The sequence below is a fragment of the Octopus bimaculoides genome, chromosome 12 (assembly GCF_001194135.2).
Source record: "Octopus bimaculoides isolate UCB-OBI-ISO-001 chromosome 12, ASM119413v2, whole genome shotgun sequence".
In the NCBI taxonomy this organism is placed as follows: Eukaryota; Metazoa; Mollusca; class Cephalopoda; order Octopoda; family Octopodidae; genus Octopus; species Octopus bimaculoides.
This window is the reverse complement of record NC_068992.1, coordinates 64,073,905-64,096,453: the sequence shown is the minus strand read 5'-3', so window position 1 is coordinate 64,096,453 and position 22,549 is coordinate 64,073,905. Positions and strand designations below refer to the sequence as shown.

Here is a 22,549-nt window from a genome sequence, read left to right as displayed (position 1 = left end):
GAGAGGGGGAGAAAGGGCTAGAGGTAGTTAAAAGTTTTCTTATGACGGCTTCTCTTCACTGCCTATTACTTCATTAGAAATCTATGGATGCACTTATGCACATAATAGAGAAAAATTAAACAAATATGGACGACTTGCTCCGAAACACCACCGAGTGGGGAACACTTCTCAAAAATAACCTGCAGTTGTTTCCTTCAAAATTCCTACATGCTCGAAATGTACATACATCAAGGTATATTTGTAGAAAATTTCACGAAAAAATATTCATTTTCCTGAAAGTTAAGAGGAATTTAAGTGGAATTTCCGAAAATTGTCAACACCCTCCTCCCAAAACACTTTCACTGAAAGGGGACAAATCTGCCCTATAGAGACAGTCTTCTGGTATAACATGTTGCCCTGGGTAGGGCAAGCAAAAGAGTCAGTCCCACGCAGGGCCGTATTCCAGTACAAATGAAGACACCTGAGCATGGTGCCACAGCAGATAGAGGTGGAAGGGATTACATCTGTGCAGGTTGGAGACGAAGTGTGGGTGAAGCCCCCAAACGCTCAGTACACAATGCAATGGGGAAAAGGAAAGGTAACTGCTATCAGTACTTTGAATAGTGTATCAGTGGATGGAATGTTGCATCATGTCCTGGATATTCGAAGGGTGATTGTTCTTCTGATGATGAAGGGGAGAGGGAAAGCAGCCCTGTGATTCTATAGAGATCTCTAAGGGAACATGTCTTCACTGCCAGGTGGATGGACGATTATGAGACAGAAAAGAGGAGCAGTGTTTTTTAGATCGGGAGTGGGGGAGGCATGTGACGGAAGGAAGATTGGAAGAGAGAAGAGGTGATGTCACATCAGCGAGTGAGAAGAAAAGTTTCCCTCTTGTTCATGCTATCTGTGACAGAGGTGAGATGTGGCAAAGAGAGGTCATGGCAAAACGTGTTAAGAATTGAACCATCTGCTGGCGGTACCTGACTGCAAGTTGAGGTAAGAACTACTTCATTTATGTTCCTTCAAACCACAGTGGTGAGAAACGATCTACAAACGTTGGGACTCACAGAAGGGACAAGTGACTGAGACTCCTGGTGGTTTGCTGTGTTTGAAAAGATATGTGAAGCTAAGTAAAATTGTGGTTGCCTTTGCATACAGGCTTGTCTCTTGCAACCCCTTCCAGCTGAACATCCCTGATCTTGCAGGCTTGTAGGTGCTGGTGCCACATAAAAAGCACCCAATACACTCTGCAAAGGGGTTAGCATTAAGAAGGGCAACCAGTCGTAGAAATCATGCCAAAACAGACATGGAGCCTGAACAGCTCTTCAGCAGGTCAGCTCCTGTCAAACTGTCTGACCCATGCCAGCATGGAAAACGGACGTTAAATGATGATAATGAAGATGATGATGATAATGATGATCCAGTCCAGCATTTGATTGGGCCCCAACTTATTGACACACCACCCTCAAAAGGATAAAAGATGAAGTCAAATCCAGCTGTGAAGTCAATCTCAGTGAGATCTGAATTCATAATATAACAGAACAAGATTTCTACTAAATTTAATTTAGTTTTTGTTTTTATTAATTTTAATTCATTTTTCAACTGTTGATGGACGCAAGGATGATAAACAAGGAAATAAGTTTGTGGAGCAAAATTGTAGATCGTATAGAATTCCATAGTTAGGACCGTCAATCATATGAAACTGTTGTACTTTTTTCTTGTGCGTGTATGTATGTGTGTGTGTGTGCGCGCGCGCGTGTGTGTCTGTGTGTATGTCTGTGTGTGTGTGTGTGTTTTCTGTTCTTCCAATTCTACTAAACCATTGCTTTTAGACCTAAAACAAAAATAATTTGTTACACGTGGCCAGACAGTGAGAGGGGGACTAGTCGGTTAAATCGGCACTGGTACTTAAATGGTACTTTATTTTAGCGCCTACTGAATGACAAAAAGGGCGCAGTCAACCCTCGGCGTGATTCGAGCTTAGAATATAAAGGGAAATAACTGAAGACCGCAAAAGACATTTCATGTTTTCTACCACTTTACCGATTCCGTTCTACAAATCCATCAGCCAAACCCCGAACCCATACCCATAACCTAATAATATCGATCTCTTACACAGGCACACGGTCTTAAATGTGAGTATGTGTGTGCAAGGGAGGTATAATTCAATCTCAGTATGCAACTGGTACTTGTTTTATCAACCCCGGAAGAATGAAAAGCGAAGTCGAGCTCGGAGATTTGAACTTAGAACGTAAAAAGCCGTAATGAAATAGCGTTATATATTTTGTCCGATACTCTACTGATTCTACTAGTCCACCACCCGTAGCCTACTATCATTATTATAATTAATAGCAATAAAAGTATTAGTTTCAATAAACAACAAAGTTTGATGAGTAAAATTGTTGGCTATACAGAATTCCATAGATAGAATCGTAAATCGTTTGAAACGATTGTACTGCTTTCTTTTTGTTTGTTTTGTTTCATTTTTATTTGTTTTGATTGTTGTACATTTCTTTAAAAAGTTGTTTTGTTTCTTTTCTTATTGTTATTTTGTTGCACACAACATCTATACATATACACAAACACATACATGTATACACAAAATACAAATACACATACAGATACATACACATAAGGCAATAATTACACAAACACACACAGACATATTCATACGTACAAAATAGAACTACTGATAAACACACACCAACACATACATACACACAAAACACATAGATTCACATATAGATAAAGATACACACACACACACAGACAACAAAACACACATGCGCATACAAACAGACACACACATATGCATGTACACAGAGAACACACACATGACCAAAACGCAGGCTTATGATTGGCTGAGGCTAGCCAGGTCAGATCGCCTGCATTGCTGGAATCATAACAAGTCTGCAGCCATCATGGCGAATCCACGGAAGTTCAGTGAGAAGATAGCTTTACATAATCAAAAGCAGGCAGAGGAGACAGCTGCTTTCGAAGCTATTATGCGTGAAGTTTCGGGAGCTACTAGGGTAAGTCATGACGTTTCAATCAATTTTTTCCCCTTTCCACTGACTGTAATTTTGTGTATATGTACGTGTATATATATATACACACACACACACACATACATACACGCACACAAATGTGCGATGTTCTGTGTATTTGTCGTAATGAGAAAAACGAAGCAAACATTAAAAGAATAAAAAATGAAAAAGAATCAACAAATCAGCGAGCAAACAAATTTTACTATTAGTTGGTGTTGATTTATATTTTCCTCTGTTTTGCAGACTTCATCTCATCTTACTTTCCTCTCATGTCATTTCATCTTTTTCTCGTCTTCTTTTCCACTCAGTTCATATCATCTCATCACAAACCGTCTCATACATCTCGTTATCTCTTCTTCAGCAACATCTCACATCGTTGTTTTATTATTTTGTTTGTTTGTTTTTATTTTTCTCATCTCGCCTAATTTCCTCATCACATCACATCGCTTATCGTGAAATTGACAACAAACACTCACACACCCACAGACACTCGCATACATATATATATATACACATGCATGCACATCTATAAATATACGCACACACATGCATACAATACATACATATATGTACACTCCACACACACATAGACTCAATCACAGCGGTGTTGACAAGGGAGGGTTGGATGCTGTTACTTAGTCATTTTAAGGAGTGAATCTCGAAGTGGACACAGCTATAAATGATAACGTGTAATAATATCATAATAAGTTTTAACAAAAAACTTAGATGCAACAACAAAGAAAAAAAGTGCTCGAAGGCTACCTGCAGGACTCGAACTAGAAGCCTATGTATGTATAAGATTGTGTATAAAAACAGCTATAAACACGCATCTATCTTTCCTGAACACACACACACACACACAGAGAAGAGGAGGAAATTAAATACTAGGAAGGAACAGCTCTATACACACACTCATACATAACATATATACGCGGCCATATAACTTTATATATATAATTTTTGAGATGCACATTGTTGGCGTGTGTGAGTGAATAACCGTTTGGCATGTTAGTCAGTCTGTCTAAATGTCTATTATAAATCTCTAAATGTGCTTCTTTTGAGTCACCACCACCTCGGCTCTCAGTAACCATCACTGCCAACTTAGAGCACTTGTTGTTGATGCTGTAGTTATTGTAGTCGAAAATGCTTTGCTGTAGTTTATACTAAGATATATATATATACATATATATATCGTGCGTGTGATATATGTATTGGAGAGCTCTTCTCAACGCAACGTTTGTGTGCCAACACATCCACAAACACACACTTGTACTCGCTCACTCACTGTCTCTTGCACATTCAATGTGTATATGTATGTATATATATAAACACACACACACACACACATATATATATATGGGTTGGTAGGTACGTACGTGTTTGTGTTTGTATATGCATGCGTAATAACGTTTACCTAAGGAGAGATAACTCTATTTTAGGAAACCATCCTCCTTTTTGCTCCCGTCGCTGTTAGGTTTTCTACCCCCACCTCACCTTCCTTGAGTCCTCATATATTTTATACATAAACATGCAGACTGTCAGCTAAACGTTTCAGGATTAAATAAGGCACACAGGGTTGTGATGTAAATGCCTGCCTTTCCATATAAAACGAGGTATTTTACCACGCACGGACTTATAGTCAATACAAATCGTAAATCGAAACCAAAGTACGGGCTTAGCTCGTTTGTTTAGTCGTTAGATATGTGGTCTTGCTTTTGTATGTGTATATAGGTTGTGCGCTGTTCAGTTATTTGTTTATTACTAGCAGTATTTCTTTTACTAATATCTGTTGGTACAGATAGGTTAATACTTTCCGTCTCATCTGGGCTGCTTAGCTGAACTTGATTTTAGGTAGGAAATTGCTGTTGGATGCCTTCTTCCTCCGTTAAAAACAAAGCTAAGTGTTATATTTTACAAGTGAACTAAAATTACACTTTCTACGCGTTTTCCCATCCAACTTCTTCCACTGTAGAAATAAATGGTTTTACGTCCTTATCATCAGCACACTTCATACATAATTATTATACATAGCTCCTTTTGTATATATTCATATTGTATATGCATGTTATATATATATATATATATCCATACATATACACACACTCTTGTGTTATAGGCATTAGACCTATATCTACAGATATGTTTTTAAGAACATACATATGTGTGTTAAAAGGAGTAACATTAACTCTTTTAAGAGTTGAAGAAGACATCACTACCTGCTGTTCATGTTGGCGCTCTGACTGGAGACTGCTTGAAGATATGGAGGGAAAATGCACTGCACAACCAGGGAAACAGTAAAAGAGGCATGCACATAGTTACACTTGGTCTCTCCAACCAACAATCTCATATCCAATCTTTACATCTAGTGTTGACATACACCGTCATCGCAACATCTACAAAAGAGTTCGATGGTAACCAGAAGAGAGTATCGGTGTATCACGTCTGGAGTGTGTGTAATATGGACATAAATGTATACTTTTTATATGTACATATATAGATGCATACATTTCACATTTATATAGATGCATACATTTCACATTTATGTGATATGCATGTATATATTGTATATACAAGGAGGTTACATGCATGTTTGCACATAGACACACACATATAGCATAAACAAAGTGAGATATATGCTCCGCAATTCACAAACATAGTGGACTCAAAGCATCTAAAAATTTATATCATCGTTGCCGTTAAATGATTGTATATGCAATATATGTTTCTATGTGCATATAACATTTTTGTATGTGCGGTAAATATACGTACGTTATATATATGTGGTAATTATATTTGCATCTGCTATACACGTACGTTATATACTACACATACATGAATTGTGTGCAAATTAATACGGATATTACACGTGTGTATGTAATGTATGTATTTGTTGCGGAACATATTATAGAGGTTCTGTCACTGATTTTAGTCGTTAAACTACGGCCATGCTTTCATAATCGACCTCGGTAATTACTGCTTCGAACACTATTTGTCGAACCGGTGCGAGACATACACAACACAGATTTCAGACAGGTGTAAACATAAATGCACACACACACACACACACACACCATTGACTTCTGCACGCTTACCAACTTCAGTCCAAAGCCCTTAACCAAGCTGATGAGGAGTGTGTTCGAACATTGAACCACGTGGTTGTCAAGCGAATTTTTAAACCACACATCTACGCCGGTGCATATGCATCCATGTTTGTGTGTGTGTGTGTGTGTGTGAGAGAGAGAGAGAGAAAGATTACAAGATAGCTGTATAATACATAATATAGAAAATCCTTTACTATATTTCTTTCTCGTGTTTATGTATGTGTTCGAACGTATGTATGTCATATATATATATATATACACACACACACAGATTGTGTGTGCGTCTTGTAGTGTACGCATCGTCTATTTTGTTTTCACTCGTCAACGTTTAAAATCGTCAACATTTCACTGTTTTGGAGATCGCTTGTCTTATACAATCTGTGTTGTGTGCTCTGCAGTGTTGAATGGTGGTGAACATCTAGAACTGTGTGCAGGCATTCTTATTATACAAGTAATAGTAGTAGTGGTGGTGGTGGTAGTGGTGGCATCAACTTTGTGCAGCCAGATTTTGTCGCCTTGCTGGCAGCCACGACGACTCGTTCGCAATTCCCGACCACTTTCAACTGACACACACACACTCTCTCTCTCTCTCTCACACACTTGTATGCACACATATTCTGACTTAGGCATCAGACACAGACACCCTCTTTAGCACTTAACACTGCTCTCTATGCTTGCACACATCCATACACACACGTACACATACCATCTCTCTCTCTCTCTCACACACACACACACACAGATATTATTACACTTGGCGTGCTCACAAACAGTCGCACCATTCCGGAGCTTTCCTTTCTCTCCTTTGCACACACATACACACACTCTCACTATATAATTGTGTTATAAAATGATCGCTAGATATACATAAATCACTTGAGTGATACAGTTGCAAGCCCTCACCTCCCCGCCTCTCATAGTTATATCAATTTTACGAAGGTAGGCATGCAAGTACTGTTTTCTCGCTCGAATAAGCACTAGATCTGTATGACAAAATTCGTGACTCGACTCGCTAACCTCGAGAAATAAATACCTGATTTTTTTTTTTTTCATTTCTTTAACCCATTGAAGAGGTCAGGTCTAGCAAGTCGTCGACTCCATCACCACCAAAATTATTATCACGTCCCCGGAAGATAATCTCTATACAAAGTACTAGTGCTATCTAATGCGCTATATATATGTGTGTGTATAAAACCGTCATCTTGGTGGCAAACAAGATTTAAAATGGTTTTAGATACATACATAAACCAAATCCAAGCCACGATTAGGTAGACATCCTCCCCCCATCTTTCTCTGTCACCCCCTTCCCCAGCTAATATATGCACTCAGCAACAACAGCAACAATTATTCACTATCATCCTTGTAGATTGATTATATTTGGTCGATTCTGAACGTTTTAATTATTCATAAATTAAATAAAAATATATATGTAAAAATAAAATTTTATTTGTTTTTTTTTTTATCTCGTAATACTCGTTATTGCTTAGTTTATATAGTAGTAATTTAAAATTAAGTTGGTTATCTTGATATAATAATAATATCACAGTACTTCTGAGGGTTTGTATTAAACATATTTTTATGGTGACATGCTGTGTGTGGGTGTGTTTGTATATATATATATATATATATATATATATATATATATATATATTGGTGTATGTGAGAGAGAGAGAGAGTGGTATGTACATATGGATATCGACGATTTGGTGAAGCAAATTCTGGCCTCCTGCTTTCCTCCCCGGCACCATTATAGCATATTCTTTCACTATTCAACAGGTTGATTGTTTTAGCACCAACATGAAGATAGTCTCCATGCAATACAGCAGTCCACGAATGATGCATTTTATTGTATTTCATTCTCATATTTTCTTTAAAAAAAGAACCCTTAAAAACAATAAAGGTTATATATATATATATATATTATTTATATTATTATTATTATATATATATATATATATGGTTTGTATGTGTGTATATATATATATGTGTGTATACATATAGATATATATTGTGTATACACACTAATACAAATTTTATATATATATACATACCACACATACATACATAGTAATAAAAGAATTCGTGGACAGGTATATTATTTTAACACTTAAAACTCCCTTCTTAGACCGCCTAACATAATATTACTAAGATAATACCCCTAGGTCCGTGGCTTGTATATTTATATATGACTTGTATATACTACGACAGGGGGCGTTTCAAAAACATTTGCACATTACCCAAAACCTTGGTGCATACCGTGGAGGGTCTCTACCCAATGTGAACCAGATTGCGTCCAATAGTGGAATTCTGCAGGTATGTATGGAGTTTGTGTCGTTTCACCAGTGCCATTGTTCTCTCTCCTAAACGGCACTCTCTCTCTCTCTCTTTTTTTCCCATAGCTTCCCCCTCTTTCTCTCTGTTGCTGTTTACGGTGTTTCTCTTCAAGTCTTTTTCTCCACTTCAGATATTAACCAAGCTTGCGTCGAACTCATTCATATACCCGCTTTTCACTCACGAAACTTCTGCCTTTCTCTCTCTCTCTCTCTCTCTATCTATATATTTACCTCTTTCCCTTTTACTAAAAATATTGGGTGTGCATCGAAAAAAAAGAAAGAAATAAACCAAAAGCTAACCAATAAATAACAACAATGATGATTAATAATGTTGATAATGATCTCGATATTTAAAAAATACTAATGACGATTAATAATTATAATAACGGTGATGATGATTACACTGAATACTTTGACACAAAATAGGTTTGGTTGTTGTTTGGGGAAGATTCAGCCAGTTGAATTAATCTCAGCCTACTCCTGATGTGCTTTCGTCATCTTCGAGATACGGTTGTTTCTGAAGTATTTCAACAGGAAACCATTTGTAGGTGCAAAACTAATTTACTGTGAGGATTTTAGTTCGGCACCATTGCTCTTTTGTGACAGCTATACAATTAGTAATAATGCTTGGTTTCTTTTATTTCTCACCTCCCTCCAACCCACAATAAATATTTCGGTTTGAGTGCTGCTTATGTTGGTTGGAGCCTGACAAATTAGTATAGTTTTTTGAATGGAGGTTAAGTGGAAACCCCTGCTTTTCAGCATTGCTAGGTTGTCTGGTGACATGACATGTACTGCATATTGTTAAATGAGAGGAGGGAGGGACACATTCGTTGCTTTTCATGCCTTCGCGCCTTTACATTATATACATATATATATATCTTTGTGCGTGTGTATCCATGACCTCATTTCCTTCATTTGTATGCTTGTATATATAAAACATATATACATGCTCGCATATGTAAAATTATACATGTATGCATGTTGTACATATATTCACACACACATATAAGCATATGTGTGCAGGGGGTGTAGCATGCACTAATTTGCATATGTAAACATGCATGCATATTACACAAATACATATATGAAATGTACATTTCATACATTCCCAGCATGTACAAAACATTTCATATCCACATATATGTATCTGCATGTATATGTATACTTACACATGCACATACATACATAAACAACTGCAAGATTCCATTCCCCAACAAAAATCTGTTTTGTCCCAAACAGGGAAACTATTAAAAACTGAACGCTTTCATGACCTGGGTTTCTCTAAACATATATTGTCAACAACCTGTCAAGAGCTCTGATTGTGTACTGAGAACGTTCACTTGAGAGATCATACAGTAACGTTGACCCTTTGAAAATCCCTTTTGTTTAATCTCATCTTTTGTCATTTAACGGCTCTGGTTTTACCTGTTAACTAGAGAGATTTCATAAGAAGCATTTCACTAAACTCAAGAAATTTAACCACTGGCAATGACTTTGCATTAAATTTTTACTCTATGAAATACCAAGAATGATATGCCATCATATGTGTGTGGAATGTTCTTGAGTATCTTGTTCCAAACTTTGGCAACGAAAAAGTAAAAGGTATATTGTCAGATCTCAACATGCTGTTCCTTGAATTCCAATACTAAAAACTTATATAGTAACAGTTTAGCATTTAAAGGCTTGCAGTTATAAAACTACTTCGTAAAAGATTTATGAAACTTGAAAGTTTTCCTTGAGATTTTTAAAATGTATCTTGATGCATTTCTCTCTAGTATTCCAGATTAACCACTTGTAAAAGGCTACAATCAAAGTAGAACAGCCTACATTAATTCGTTGGTCCACCAAAAGATGCTATATATTTTGAAAAACTCAACAAAATTATTAGATCCCCTGAACATTGAGACAAATGATAGAGTACATTAAACTCTGAAGGCTGTACTCGTCCTACAACAAACTAGACTAACATAAACAACCACAAGATAGATGTGCAATGTATGCACAAGAATATGCACACAAACTCAGTATACATATATAACTATGCAAGGAAATGACCTCACTGAAGAAATAAGCGACCGGGAGTTGTGGCAATTTGTTGTACTTGAGAAGACCTGCCAAGCTAAGAAAAATCATTGTCATCCATACATACAGGCTTGTCTTTTACAGATGCCAGTGCTGCATCAACACACCCATGCTGGTGGCATGTAAAATGCACTTAGCACACTCTGTATAGTGGTTGGCATTAGGATGGGTATCCAACCATAGAAACCATGCCGCAACAGACAGTTGGAGTCTGGCCAGCCCCATGTTCAACCCATGCCAGCATGGAAAACACATTAAATGATGATGATGACATATGTATAGATATACAAATTAAAGTTCAATTAGTCACAATTATTAGCAGACATTACAGCAAATTCTATTTGTCTCAATCTTTTGATGAGGCTTCATATCCCCCCCCCCCAATTCCTCTCTACAGTAAAGAACGACATGTGTCTGTGCACCACTTTTCATCTTAATGTCAATTCCATATTCCATAAATCATATGACAATGAATTTGGTATCTCTTACATGTTTGTATTTTCATGAAAGTATGTGTATGTATACTCATGCATACATGTTACAGGCAAGAGCTTCGGTTTCAATTCAGGTGGAGGGAAATGAGAAATAGGTGCCTAAAAAGCTTGAGATGAAAGAGTGAGGAAAAGAAAGTGAAGCAGATAGACTGAAGGAGAAACGGCTGTAGTGGCTGCTTTGAAAAGAAGCAGAAATTATGAGACTGATTCAGAACAAAATAATTCAGGAGTCTGAAGAAGTAAAAATAGAAACTAGGTTGGAAAAATACAAGCAAAATGTTTAAAATGTGGTGTGAAGATGTGGTTAAGGAAAAAAATTTCATACAGTTCAAAAGCAAATTCTAGGTTCAGTTTTTATTGTGGTGATGGACAAGTAGTGTTCCTGTCTATTCCTTGTCTTTGTGAACAACGGTTATGTGTCAGTGTGCTACCTTTGAGGTAGCATGTTAGCTTAGGAGCACTCTGTCGGTTACGACGATGAGGGTCCCAGCTGATCCGATCAACGGAACAGCTTGCTCATGAAATTAATGTGCAAGTGACTGAGCAATCCACAGACACGTGTACCCCTAACGTAGTTCTCAGGGAGACTCAGCGTGACAAGGTCGGCCCTTTGAAATACAGGTACTACTCATTTTTGCCAGCTGAGTGGACTGGAGCAACATGAAATAAAGTGTCTTGCTCAAGGACACAACGCGTCACCTGGGATCGAACTCATGACCTTACGATCGTGAGCCGAATGCCCTAACCACTAAGCCATGCGCCTTCACTAAGCATGTTGGCTTAGCATGTGCATAAATGCATGCATATGTATCATCAGCACCAGCAGTATCATTTTAACATTCACTTTTCTATGCATTGATTCTCAAGCATGGAAAAGTGAATTCATTGAGACATATTTTCGATGGCTGGATGCCCTTCTTGTTGACAACCCTCACCTGTTTCCACAGAAGATTGTGTGTGTGTGTGTGTGTGTGTGTGTGTATGTATGATGGGTATCTTTCAGTTTCTGTTTATCAAATCCACTATAAAGCTTTGATCAGCTTGGAGCTATAGTTGAAGACACATGTTCAATGTGCCACACATGCAGTTGGAAAGCGAACATCTTAACCAACAGTTGTGCTTATATATATATATATATATATATATATATATATATCTGTGTGTGTGCACACAGATATTTATATATTCACTTTTACTTCCCCAGTTGCCTACCAATCCTTAAACATCTTCCACATCACAGAACTCTTACCATAGCTACCACTTACCTGCTAGAAATAGTAATCAAACTCCTCTCATGTCACACCCTATTATCTTAAATTAGGAACCAGCAAATGGGACAATGCAGTCTGAGACAGTGTGATTAGGACTGGGGTAATATTTGTCATGGGTCATTCCAAAAAGGGTTGTCTTGAGGCTAAGCACTGACTGCCATTTAGTGGGTCATCTTTTATTAGTCTGTATCCCTCTTATTATTCTAGTGTTGTTTCTCTTTGAAGATGTATTGTCTCTGTTCACTTTCTGTTATTAATGACATAAGTTATGCTGTGCTCTTTATTGACAATGGTTGAATGATGTTGTTTATTTTGGCTGTTCATCTCCAATAGTTATCTTATGAAAGCTATATAATGTTGTTTATTCTCTCTGTTCATCTCTGGTAGTTATTACCTGTAGAAGCTATATAGTGTTGATTATTCTCTCTTTTCAACTACAGATAACTGTAGTTATCTATAGCTTTATCTCTGTTCACCTATTGTAGTTATTTACATTTAGAAACTCTGTTCATTCTTCCTGTTCACCTTTTGGAATTGTTTACCTGTAAAAGTTCACTTAAAGGTGTAGATTACTTGTAGAAGTCCCTTATATCCATTCATGAATTGTTTTTAAGCTCTATAGTACTGCTCATTACCCCAAATTATGTTCAGTTGTTCATTTACCATAAAAGTTTCTTATCTCTCTTTATCTACTGTAATGATAAATAGGTTTTTACCTACTTAAGTTCTAATAAGTTCTTCCTTACTGTTCATCTGCTGTAGTTGTTTTACTTACAGCTAGATCCTCATGTTGTTCATTTTTGTTTTTTTAATTACCTATAGCAATTTGTAATGTAGAACAATTGCTTAACTTACAGCAGCACCAAAATGTTGTTCATCATCTTGTCTGGCTAACTCCAAATCAGCCATGACCATCCCATATTTTATTCAGACATAGTTTATCTCTGACTACATTATTGTAATCTGTCCATCCCTGTTTAATATGACAGAGCTATGGTGTGATTTAAGGGTGATTTAGCTGATACTTTGTGCAGGTCAAATTGCTGTTTAGCTCTCAGATAAGTCCTCCTGACTGAGCCTACCTATGATAAAAAACAGTCCAGTTGTAACTATCCCATCTTTTATTTAGACATACTATCTATCTAGAATTGCATTATCCTATGTTTGATTATTTCTTTTAAAAGCAGTTTGGAAAAAAATTGAGCAATTTAGTTGGTATTTCATGCAGGTTGAGCAATCTACCTGTAAAAGCTATAATTAACTGTTCATTGTCTCTTCACTGCATAAAGTAATTTTGATATACAACAGTTATAGGTGCCTGCATGACTGTGTGGCTAATAAACTTGCTTCTTGATCTCTCAATTCTGGGTTCAATCCCACTGTGTGGAACCTTTAGCAAGTGTTTTCTACTATAGCCCCAGGTTGACCACAGCTTTGAGTGGATTTAGTAGATGGAAATTGAAAGAAGTCTATATATATGTGTGTGTGTGTGTGTGTGTGTCCCTGTCTTGACATCATGTAATTGTTGTAAGCGAGAGTCACCATCATACAGGCAGTGTCCTTCATTACCAATCTTCTGTGGAAACATGTCCAGCCATGTGGAAATATTACCTTATCTGGATTCAGATGGAAGTAAGCAGCAAAAAGGGCATTGGGTCACAGAAAATCTATCTCAACAAAAATCTGTCCTCATTCAAGCATGGAAAAGTGGACATTAAAACAACAATGAGAAATTGATGTTAATCTGTGTCAGTTGTTCAGCACCGTTCAACCATTGTCTCCTTACTAGCACTACCATATAGGGTGGACCAACAGATCTTTGGGTTTCACCTCATTGGTCAGGTGACTGCCCACATACCAAACTGGCTGGCTGATTTGAGGTTACACAGCATCATGAACCTGTTCTTGACCCCTCTTAAATTGCTTGGGTGATGATGAAACAATGTTAACCTACAGAAAGTAATGTACCATTTTCTAACATTTATCTAGGAGCTACAGACACCTGTTCGTTATCTCTTTTCATCACCCATGGCAGCTTACACTCATCTCTTTTTTAAATTTTTATTGCACACACACACACACACACACATTCACATTTTGGTGCACCACTCTTTCTGTTTCATTTTTCTTACTCTTTCTCTCCCTCTGTTTTTCTATCCTCCCCATAAATTTTATCCATGTTCTCTCCCCCCCTCCGCCATCCCGACTCTGTATTTTCTCTTGACTAACCTCTTTATTTCTAATTCCCTGTTGTTACTAACAATACTCTAAATATCCTTCTCTATGCTTCCTGTCATTTTCTACATCTCTGGTTTTCTCTAACTTTTCTCTCCCAAAAGCCCCTTTTATTTAAAGAAATTTTCCTACAGCCTCCCGGCCTTAAAGGTTCACTCAACAGATTTTGAACTTTACAGATCCTTAACACTTTCCATTCAGGGAATTTGCAAACCCAGATTTGGAACTGCTGCTCTACATCCTTTTATACACACCCAGTTAAGACCTCTATGTCCTTGCCATACTCTTTACTCTTTCTTTATTCTCTCTTTCTTTTAAATCCTTCTCTTCTATGTTTTCTCTCTCATTTTCTTAATTCTCTTCTAGCTTTCACTCCCATGTTTTCTCTCTCCTTCACTCTTTTGTTCTTTTGTTTTCTCTCTCTGGACTGTTTACATCTTTTTCACTTTCTCTTTCAGTATCAGCCTTCTATTTGTATTTCTGCTTTCTCCATCCACCCATCTATCCCTTTTCCCCACCCTAGCCTATCCACATTATCTTTCATTCTTTCCCTCCCTCCCTCCCTCTCCATCCACAGCTATATCTTTTGCCTTCTCTTTCTCGTCCTCACATTTAATCTCTCCCTTTTCTCACTTTTCCCATGCTTTTCTTCCCATCATTCATGTTACTTCTTCCCTTCCCTCTCTGTTTGGAATTGTCTCCCTCTGAACCCTAACCCATTATCTTTTGATCTTTCTCTCTCTCCCTTGTTATGCTCTCCTTTTCTGCCTCATTCCTTAAGCCCTTATTTTTCTCTCATTTCTTTCTCTGTTATACAGATTCTCTTGCATGTTTTATTTTCTCTATAGAAATCTATACCAATTGCATCACTTTAAATGAAAAGCACCTGTTTTTTTTTTTTTTTATTTACTCAGGTCAAAATATATGTAGATTTAATTTGTCATAAACTCATGCAGTTGTCAGTAGTACCATGGACACTTTGATTTTGAAAAATATAAACAAACATAAGTTCTGAGGTTATTTTATATTTAAATAAGATTATTAATTGTAGATTTAAAAGCAAACTAAGCATGCTTATGTTTTATTCAGAAATGAGAGAATGAGGGATGTATATTAATTCTTTTAGTCATTGTATTGTAGCAAAGCAAGAAATTAATTGATAAACATGCAAGATAATTATCCCCACCCATGTTAAAACAAAAAAAAAAAAAGACTACCGATTCATGTTTTGTTTGTGTATAAGAATTTGATTTTGACTTTCTGCAAGGCTTGGCTTACTGGCCTCCGTACAGCCTCGCCTTGTATTTCAGCTAAACCTGTTCTTCACTCCTTAACAAACCTAATTCTTAAAACTGTGCAATTCTATTATGGAAATTGGACTTGATTTCCATCTGCTTTTACTCATTCCTCATTTATTCCCCACTCCTCTTTTCTGCTTTTTCTTTCTCTTTTGCTTTGTTTTGTGTAGATTTTTGTTCAGCAGTGCATCCTTATTGATGCTTAACCAGCTGTCTATTCAGATTTTCTCTCATATCTCCCTTTTTTTTTGTGGGTGGTTTATGAAAATGATTAACTAATTTTTTTTTTCTTTTGACTTGAAATTTCTCTTAATCATTTATTACTACCATATTCAATCAAACTAGGTGGGAAAATGTTTCATTACATATTTAAAGTAAATATTCTGTTGTTGTGGTACAAAAATGTTCCACCACAGGACACGAAATGTTTCCTACTCCTCAAACTCTTCTGAAATATTTCAAATTAGATTTTAGCAATTTCTATACTTTTAGTAACTTCCGGCTTTCAGGAACTGTATGCAAAACCATCATTTCCACCCACCACCCTCTTTGAAGTTGTCATGCCTTCAAAATAATAAACCTTTTGAAGAACTATTAGCTTGCATGACAACTGTAAACCATTTCTCTCTAACTTTATGGAAAAGTTGGGCCTGTCTGAACTTTATTAACTGGTTGTTGTATTCAATTAAGATTATTTTCTGCATGAAATCTTACATATCTTTCTTCACAGATCCTGTTTGTTGCTTCTGAATAAACTCTTGACATGCTTAACATTAAATCACTATTAATGCTTCAAAAACTAACATTTGTCTTATGTTTCTCTGTTTTGGAATGCATTAATTCTAAAAGATTTATGTTGACAATTGAATTTATTCATATAAACACTTGTTTTTGTTGCATTTTTTAAAATTTTGATATATGCAATCCTAAAATCTATTTTTGCTAATATTTAGAAATGTTTTTTGACAATAATTTAGGAAAGTTTGTCTTTACCAACTTTGCACTTTATCAAATGTTATACTATGAAAGACTTTCATGATTACAATTATTTACAGAATCATAGATTCTAGCTATCTGCAAATTGCCAAAGACGTTTACATTTTAGCAAAAATGAAAGTGTAGACCAACACTTCCATTGTGACTTAACGTGCCCTCATAGATAACTGTCGTGTTTCTTGTTATTGATTGTACATATATTGCCAGTGATGAAACAACATAGCATTGTCAACCATACAGGAAAGAAAGAAAAGAACATACCTAAACTCATTTATTATTCTTTTTCTTTCTTTCCAAAATTACTGTCTTTGGAAACTTGTTTAAAAGATGTTACGATGGTGTCTAGAGGTGATGTGAGCATTAATGCTACAACAGCTGGAATTACATCAACTCATGCTGACAGATAGGTTTTGTTAGAACTGTTTCTTACATAACACAAGCTCATTTACCAGTGGTGACCTATCTATTCTAGAAACAGATTATTTCATTTTGTATTTGGTTTGCAAGATTCTTGATGTGAACTTACATGTTGAAACAGATTGTGTTGTATCTTGGGAGGGTCATTATGCTAATAATAAACACATGCATTGGTTCTGTTTAACTTCTTTTATTTTTAGTCAGTTGAAGGTGGTGAGACAGCAGAATTGTTAGCATGCTGGACAAAATGCTTAGCATTTCTTCTGGCTTTACTTTCTGAGTTCAAATACCGCTGTGGTTGACTTTGCCTTTCCTTTTGGGGTCAATGAATTAAGTACCAGTAAAACACTGGGGTTGATCTAATTGACTTATCCTCCCTTCAAAATTGTTGGCCTTGTGCCAAAATTAGAAAGAATTATTAGTCAATTAGTTAACCATTTAACCAATTAATTAATCAATTGTTTGATTAATTACTCAGTCAGTTAATTGATTAGTTAATTGGATTGATTGACCAAAGAATTAAACGATTGATTAGTTAAATTTTAACTAATTAACTAATAATAATAATAAAAGAAGTGAAACAAAACCAGTGCATGTGTTTATAATTGGTATAGAATGACCCCACTAAGGTATAGCAAAGTTATTTTGCAGTTGTATGTTCTTTCAAACAAGTTCCATCAGTTCTGTATAATATGTAGACACAAGGTATTTTAGTAATAATAAAGGTGAATATAAATTGTACAATTTGTCTAAAATTTACTTTTCAGATTCAATTTTATTTCAGATTATGAAAGGATCTTTGATATATATATATATATATATATATATATTTCTTCATTTCAATTATATCAAAAAATGTTGCAACTTGGGTGTAAATTTATTTGCATTAGCTGTCACCATATTTTCACAATTACTGATCCAGTTATATTGTTTTAAGTCTCTGTGTACATAAAGCATAGCCTAGAAACTAAAGCATTTCATGTAATCATTACATGCGGTCTTGCTGTGGATGGAATCTTGAGTCCATACCCTAATTTCTAGTTAGATCAGCATGGATATCTGAATGACTGCAGTATCAATGCCCATGCTACTTTCTCAAAAACTTGTGGATTTTTTCATTAACATTCATTCCACAACAAGTATATATGTTTTAAACAGATGCTTATTTACCAAATTTTAATTTTAAGTGGGGTGGGGTGGGGTGGGGGTGGGGGTGTTAGTAAGCGTAAAGTGCAATTTTCTTTACTTACTTGAGAACATTGTATATTCAGTGTATTAATAATCACTGTTGTACATCTTAATATATTCAACTTTTGTGTATTTATTCATGGATTCAGAGATGGAGGTCAGTTTCCAGAGCCGTATAGCTGAATGATTTTGGGTTAGGGTTAGAGCAGTTGGTGTTATGATAATTGACTTGAATATTCAAGAAGTACCAGTTATGCAGTTTAAGAGTGGGCATTGAGAAATACAAGTATCAATGCAATGTATGGTTGCAATTGCAGATAGCTTGATAAAGCTGGTGTTCTTACACCAGGTTTATTGTTCTAATTGTAGCAAAAAGTATAACCAGAATGTGTTTACTGTGCAAATGTTACATTTTCTGGATGTACTTTTATTGTTGGGTGAATAATTTTTCATCTGAGATAGGTAATCAATAGTTTGAGAGACAGCCAACAATATCAAAGTACTGTATGTACTGTGATTTTATTTGGCCCAGGATTACACACTACATGGTACTGTTCTCTTATCAACATGAATTGCCATCAAGGGAAATGCACAATTTTTTCATTAATTCCCCACTCTGAGAAAAGGAGATTGTACTCTTCATACACGTATTTATTGGGCTTTGTTCAGTAGCCATTCAAATTTTGGGATCTTTATTTATACATTTCTTTCGCATCATTTTTAAACAATATTACAATGTAAAGGCGGCGAGCTGCCAGAAACGCTAGCATGTTGGGCAAAATGCTGAGCGGTATTTCGTCTGTCTTGAGTTCAAATTCTGCTGAGGTCGACTTTGCCTTTCATCCTTTTGGAGTTGATAAATTAAGTATCTGTTGTGTACTGGGGTCAATCTAATTGACTGGCCCCCTCCCCCAAAATTTCGGGCCTTGTGCCTAGAGTAGAAAAGAAATTACAATGTAAAGAATCATTATCCTTGTTATTTCCATATTTACAACATTATATTGATTTGAACTTGAGCTTTCATTAAATTCCACTACTTCTAGTCATCTCTCTCTTTCACACACACACACACACATGCACACACATTCTGCCATTACAATTTCTGGATGCATTATTTGTGTGTGTGTCTCCATGTCCCCTCAACTTCTCAGTCATGAGCTGTTGCTTAGTTATAAATTAATTAGTGCTAAGCAGATGATAGATAAAACAGCTCTTGGATAGACTACCTGCTTGTTGCAGGTAACATTCCCATAAGATGTAGCTATTTCTCCACATGTAGAACTGAGGCATGTCTAGAGAAACTACATAACAGCTGCAACATGTATAATCTCACTCATAACCTGTGTGTCTATGTAATATAATTATGTGTGAATGAATATATGATTCTTAGCATGGAAAAGTTGATGTAAGAATCATATTTCTCATTGGTCTAGTTATAAAATTCAAAAATATCAGATTCAGGAGAGATTCAACTTCCTTGTCACACAAGCATATTTTGTTGATATTCGTATTTCAGAAAAGCATTGATGAGAGAATCAATATTCCTCACTATCCTAGAATAGCATTAAAAAAATGAATGAATTTGTATCAACACATAATAACTACAACATAATTATAAATGGAGAGCTCAGTCTTAGAGAGTGTTTATCTAGCTGTATTGAGGCCTTTGTAACATATATTCAAAGTATATTTGTTGTTTAGATTTTAATGTGTGTGTGTGTGTGTGTGTGTGTGCAAAGACTTTTTAGTTTTTATAAATCAAAGAAAAATAGGATAACGATATTAATATATGAACCTAAACATTTCACAATTTTTTCCTGATTAGAATTTATTAAACAGGTCTTAGGATTGCACTTTATTTAAATTGGCACACACACACAAAAAAGTTGTCTTACCTTCTATTTCTTACAGACTGCACTGCAAAACCTCAAAGACATTGAACAAGGCAGAGCTGGTCCACGTGATCGCTCTAGACAAGGATTAGTACAACAGCGAGGTCGTGCATTTCCAACACGAGTATCCTTTGCCAAAATTAATTTTTATTTTGTTTCAAATCAAAACTTTGATGTTTGTATATTTATTCTTTCTGTAGTATTTTGATATATTCTTTACTAAATGTTTGATAATATGTAGCTTTGGTCAACTCTAAGAGGTAGCTGATAAAATGCTTTAAAAACTGAGTCAATAGGTCTTACATGTTAAATATCTGACTTAGTCTCATTGTTGTTCTTCAAACCAACCTGAATGAGTAAACCTATAATTAAGGTGTTGTAGTCAGGTCCATCTTGTCTTTTTCAGATTTTAATTTTCTAAGACTGCATATTCTAATATGTACTTCTTTATTTTAAGACAGCACTGTATGGTTTCAGTATGCTATTTCTTACAAATCAAGTGACTATGTAAATGTTGTTGTTTGTTCTGGAACCATTCCTGAACACTGTTCTGTAGGAGCCAGTTGCATCATAACAGCCAAGGGCGTTTTACATCAAGCATACATATATACAAACTAGCTGACCAGTTTGTATATGTATGCTTGATACTATAATTCAGTTGGAAACATTGGTCAGTTTGAGATGGATTTGTTTCTGTTGAATGCACTAAGTTTACTTGACAAAGCATCACAAAATTGTGACCAAAATTGTGCCACAAAATTGTTGTTGCTAACTTACACTATGTGTTTTCATGTGTCTGGAGAATTTGGTAGCATAAATGTGTCAAAAGGTGTTATATTGTTCCTGGTGTGATCTAAATGTATTGGTATTTGACTTACTGGAAATGTAGGCATGTAACCTATGTATGAACTGAAGTTATAAATTAAGCTGTGCTCTTAGTATCCCTATAGTAGTTTCAATCGTTGGACTGTGGCCATGCTGGGGCTCTGCCTTCAGTGGTTTCCAACCTGGGATCCACACACACATACATTTAAGGGTAAGCATATTAAAAGGGGTCCATGGGAAAACTCATTTAAATAAAAGGGTTGGGAACCACAGGTATTTCTTGACTGGTATGACTGGTACTGATTTTACTGGGTCCAGAAGGATAGAAGGCAAAGTTGGCTGGAGCAAAATGAAATACCACCAGGTGTTTTGTACAATACTCTACTAATTCTATCATCTGCTATTATCTTTGTTTTTATTGCATGGCTTATTGAATGTGGCCTAGTGGTTAGGCTTGTTGGACTCATGTTTCTAAGATTATGAGTTCATTTGTATCCTCGGATAAGGCATTTCATTTCATGTTGCTCCAGTCCACTTGGCTAGCAGTGTGTCTACTACAAAGTGGCACTTTGCAGTGTATTAACTCGAGATCTTGTAAATGCAATATGTTAATGGTCCTTGACAGCTTCTGCATGCAGGAAGATGATCCTAATTAGATATACTAGAAATTTTGTATACAGGTGATTAAGAGATTTCTTTCACTCTTCTTCAATATATTGATATTTAAAGGTTTTCTCACTGTGTGTGTCTTTATTCTTAACCAGTGATGTGTATCTCTGCTAAAAGAATTTCATTTAGTTTTAAGAGGCATGTAAAATGCTATGAAACATTGACTGCTAGAAGCCAATATATTTTCTCTAAAACCAATCTGCTTCAATGCATCTCTTCTCTAAAACAAATGACAAAAATGAGATAAAAAAAACAACTCATTTTTAATTTAAATATTATCTGCCTTACCATAATTTCTAAATACTTTGTTTTCTTAAGTTGATCCAAAATTAGTTTTTTTTTCCCTTTGTAATCCTATTCTTGGTTTTTATAAATTATCTACCTCAGCTTATATCAATATTTGATTCTATTTGTGTTTCTACAACCTGCCCAACTCCTGCCTATGCTATTTTAATTTATGTATTATTGTAAGGATGCCCAAAATTATCCAGCTTATATTTGCATATCAGTTCAACCAGTCCTTTCATTGATGTCATTTTTTTTTAATTAGTACTCTAAAAAAAATGCTTAAATTTGAAAAAGATATTTCGTTGTGTGTGTGTGTGATCCCCAATATATTTTCTGTGTGTGTGTGTATATATATATATATATATATATATAAAACAAACTGTGGAATGTGTTAGCTATCTATCTGTCTGTCTATCTACCTACCTACC

General features: G+C 35.7%; 1 protein-coding gene across 7 annotated transcripts in view; it reads left to right on the top strand.

Moving 5' to 3' along the window:
• Positions 1-2,833: 2,833 nt before the first annotated feature.
• LOC106881030 (CREB-regulated transcription coactivator 1) overlaps positions 2,834-22,549 on the top strand; it is a 165,009-nt gene continuing 145,293 nt past the window's right edge. For 3 of the 7 annotated variants that reach the window (XM_014931224.2, XM_014931228.2, XM_014931222.2), the window contains exons 1-3: positions 2,836-3,014; positions 8,339-8,443; positions 20,359-20,463. In XM_014931224.2, coding sequence (XP_014786710.1) covers positions 2,904-3,014; positions 8,339-8,443; positions 20,359-20,463 — 321 coding nt within the window. In that variant the 5' untranslated portion in view covers positions 2,836-2,903. Of the gene's footprint in view, positions 3,015-8,338; positions 8,444-20,358; positions 20,464-22,549 lie in introns of all 7 variants that reach the window. The other 4 variants (XM_014931227.2, XM_014931223.2, XM_014931225.2 and 1 more) reach the window with 4 other exon arrangements.